At 35.8% G+C, this 4,132-nt stretch overlaps 1 protein-coding gene across 1 annotated transcript in view; it reads left to right on the top strand.

Moving 5' to 3' along the window:
- Positions 1 to 4,132, top strand: part of LOC117170991 (anosmin-1) — a 109,434-nt gene that overhangs the window by 20,868 nt on the left and 84,434 nt on the right. The window contains exon 2 of the mRNA XM_033358035.1: positions 122 to 246. Coding sequence (XP_033213926.1) covers positions 122 to 246 — 125 coding nt within the window. The remainder of the gene's footprint in view (positions 1 to 121; positions 247 to 4,132) is intronic.

Genomic DNA, 4,132 nt, shown 5'->3' with positions numbered 1-4,132 from the left:
TTTGACAATCTCAAAACTGAGGCGATCATTAACCGATCCCAGAACTACTGAAAGTAATAAAATGTATATTTTATGTGTAAATTTGTATTTTTTTTAACCTTCACTACTTTCCTTGTTTCAGGATGGTGGCCATGGTGGTTGCTGCTTCCAGGCTGCCTTGCATCCTGGACAAAATTCATCAAGCAATACGATTCCATGAGGATCGGAAGGTGCATGACAATATGTGGCGAAAATTATTGGGACAATGTAAGGAATAAATATACATTTTGAAATAATGGGAAAGTAGTCTACAATGTTTCAGATTAATTTTCAATTTCTTTCTCTAATTTCACTGGGAAACTAGGGAAACCTGGAATTTTTTGAGGCTGGAAAAGATCCGACAAAGGAGAGTGATTTTATTTTTCACCTGGGACTTATATTAATTCTTATTTATAGTAGAATAATATATCTGTTTACTTTAGATGTAACGTGATATCATATAAAATAATGCGAGATTGAAAAATATGCTTTCCTTACCATCAATAACCTCAATTTTTAACGTTTTTCATTTGCAGATTGTTCAGTTTAAAAATTAGAATACCAATTTAATTAAAGTTCAATTACAAATTTGCCAACTAAGAATTTATTTGCCATAAATTTGATAATTATAATTTTTTTTAAAATAATAACGAAAATATAAATTGTTTACTTTTGAAGTCTTGAATTTGAGAATTTAAATGACCATGAGTACTTTCGATCATCATCGCAGGTTCGCCGCAAAACCCTGGACTGTAGATTACGAAGTCACTTTTGCAAACACTACCACGCTACCTTTATGGGCCATTACTTGAGAATTTTATTACGACGTACCAACAAAGGCCAAGGGCCGGCTCTTCGTCATTTCTGGACTTGATTATTTCGACGTTTTGCAGTATAAAACCTTTCATGAATATCGATGAGCAAATTATTAACAGTCAGCCTTCTATGTGTCCCTCATTAACTTTTGAAAGAGGCTTTTGGTACAAGTGTGGTTCTAACAAGCCCGTCAATGGCCGTTATTCAAATGCATTCGAAAATCGAACGCCCTTTAGATTCACGAGACAAGCGCGTAATTAATTAGTAAAGGGCTCAAAGAAAACGTACAAAATGTTAAACGCTGAATAATTTACGTAAGATCGGATCATCTGAGATTTTAGGGTTTCGGGAAATATCAATTCAACTCGTCGCCATTCGTGAAGAACAATATTTGAAGAATAGCTTTGAGTCCTTCAAAATCAAAAATCAAGATTTGAAAAAAAATTAATCGATCTTGTTCTCTATTTTGGCTTTTGTTCACTTATATACTGACCGCTTACGGCTCAACAAAAAATTCAGGCCATTTCTAAATTTTAAAACATTTGTTCCGGTTCTAAAAAGAACCTCTAAAATTGAGAAATCAGATCAAAACGAAAGACCTATGCAGGGGGTTTCTGTGACTTTTAGGTCATCAAAAACACCCTCATGTACTTTAGCGTCTAAATTATTTGGAAATTTTTGCTGTAAATATTCGAAACATTTTCCTTGTTAGTTAAGAGCCTTAAAAAATGGCTTCATAAGACCCAATTTTATATGGAGAGAATGTAGAAGTACTCTGTACTTAGTTAGTATAGTGATACTTTCTATCCCTACTATCCCACAAACACACAAAACATGGATTTTTTTGTAAAACCTGATTGTTGCCCTAATACCAAACCTAAAATTTTCAAGTCTCCGCAAATCCTCCAATTAAATTCAGAATGCTTGATTTTTTTCCAAACAAATTCGAGATTTTGGTTCGTTTTCTTGAGCACAGTTGAATGAGCTATCCGTACAGGAGCGAACTTATTCGTGTTATGAAGTAATACTCTCTTGAGACTTCTTTTAGAAGAATCAATAAAAATCTCTACTTCTCATCGCTGTAAGCACCTGGTTTCAGTGCATCCATTAACCCTTGCACATTGTTAGAATACACCAGTTTTGAAAATAATCAGCTTTAACATATTTTGCTAGTTAGTTCTTTTTTTTAATAAACGACGTAAGAAATTCTGCACCATCTTTTGGTAGCTCTATAGATCTCTTTCCAATTCATTCAGTTCCTCCTGCGACGTAACTTGGAAAACTTTAACCTTGCCTTTACCTGGCACGTAATCGTCGTCATTTTCATGATGCTCCGATTCATCACTGTATTTATCGAAATCATTTTCTTCTTCGGATTCAATGTTTTTCCTTAATTCGTCTACTTCGTCGGAATCATTTCTTACATCAGAATTTCTCTCATTGCAGCACGATAATTCTGGATTTTCTACTGTTCTGACATTGGTATAAACAAAACTTTGCTTATTTTTCTGTTGAAACCTATAACGTGATTTACACAAAAGTAACAATCCTTTTGATGCAATGGTTTTTTCATCAACGTAAGTTTGTTATATTTCTTGTCCTTAGAATGTCTGCTTGAATCTCAACGATGTGACATCTTAGAACAAGCTGCACATATTTTGTGTGGAATCCATTTCTGGTACGTTATTTAGAGACCATAACATTGCTGATAAATTTTTTAAATTTTCGCAGAAATTATTCTTCGATCTGTTGGGGGCTGGTATTTGCTACATATGTAGCAAAAAGCACTAGTGTCTTTGTTGCATATATGTTTCGAAAGAGAAACTGGACATTTTTTGTTTGAAGGTGTCATATGTGTTAAGACAAACCCGCGCGTGAGGGATCCTCGTCCGATCGCAGGTGAGTCGACCATCCTACGGGTGAGAACTCTCATACCTCCCAGGGCCTAGGTATGAGAGCTTTCCGCCTTTGGCGAAGACTTTGTCAACTCGTCGTCGGATACACTACGACTTCATCCTCACACCCTCACGCCCACCTGCAAAGGAGCGTGCCTTCGCTGGCTACGTTAACTCAACAAATCTGAGAACAAATCATTCTACACATCCTCTTTCGGGGCAGTTGTCATCGTCACAGTATCTGCCAAGGCAGCAGGATTTTGTGCTACAGACTGATAGCCATGGTTAGAGAATGACTAACAAGTTCTATATACCGGACGCTGAATACAAACACTCTATGTGGAGTACAGTTTTCAGTCTATTAATTTTTTTTAGTTCATGCCTAAAATGCGACCTCGCTGAATCAAATGACCTTTAAATTGGACTCAGCGACCATAAAAACATATTACCGCTTTGCTTTCAGGGTGTTTCCATGAATGTTCCTACTTTCATCATTTTTTTGAGGTTAGGAACGAAATGCGACCTGACCGAGTCAAACCAACCCCGGATTCGAATTCAGCGATCCCAAAAACGTGTAGAAATGTTTATGTCGTCTGGCGGACAACACCTTTTTTGGTGTACCTGTGTTATTGTCAAATTTCAGCAAGATGGCGATGGTTCGAATTATGAAAAACAGTAAAACCAAATACATCCATTTTGGCGAGGCAGATATGGGAGAATTTCCGAAAACTTGGAATTTTTATCGAGACACAGTTCGTTATAGAACCACCCGTACTATGCAAACTTGGCGGATGCAATAACAACCTCAGCGCTCGAATACGCAAAGAATTATTGTCCGCAGAGCAAATTAAAAAAATTGTTCAAATTTGTGTGTCGACCGTTAATACTTGTAGAGAATTTTATTACGCATCTTTTTTGGATGAAAAAAAGTTCGAAGCTTGTTTTGTTTTTTAGTTATTTAAGTACGCGAAAACATACCGCGACGGGTTGACGTAAATTGATGTACTATAGGCTGTAAGTTTTCTACGTTCATGAGCTTGAAGACGTTTATATACAAAAATTTTTGTGCTTAGCAGACTGAAAAATATAAAAAAGTAAGGTTTTTCGGGTACATTTAGGAACAGTCAAGTTTAGAGCATAATTTCTTATACAAGGGGCGATGGACAAAATTTGAAAAAATTCATGAGTATGAGGAAAACTGCTGTGAACCAGTTGCAGTTGAGAAATTTCAAAAATAATAAAAATTGTTGCTTACAGGTACAAAAATGTGCAACTATATTATCTTCAGTTCTAAGACAGACATTAAAGCGATTCAAACTGCAAACTGTAATTGATAGGCTCTGTATTTATTTTCAATCGCCCGTAAGGATGTGTTAGTTTTATTTTTTGTGAAAATCGCGATA

This window comes from Belonocnema kinseyi, chromosome 4 (genome assembly GCF_010883055.1).
Source record: "Belonocnema kinseyi isolate 2016_QV_RU_SX_M_011 chromosome 4, B_treatae_v1, whole genome shotgun sequence".
Taxonomy (NCBI): domain Eukaryota; kingdom Metazoa; phylum Arthropoda; class Insecta; order Hymenoptera; family Cynipidae; genus Belonocnema; species Belonocnema kinseyi.
Note: the sequence above shows the minus strand (reverse complement) of the source record. Positions and strands in the feature narration are given on the sequence as shown.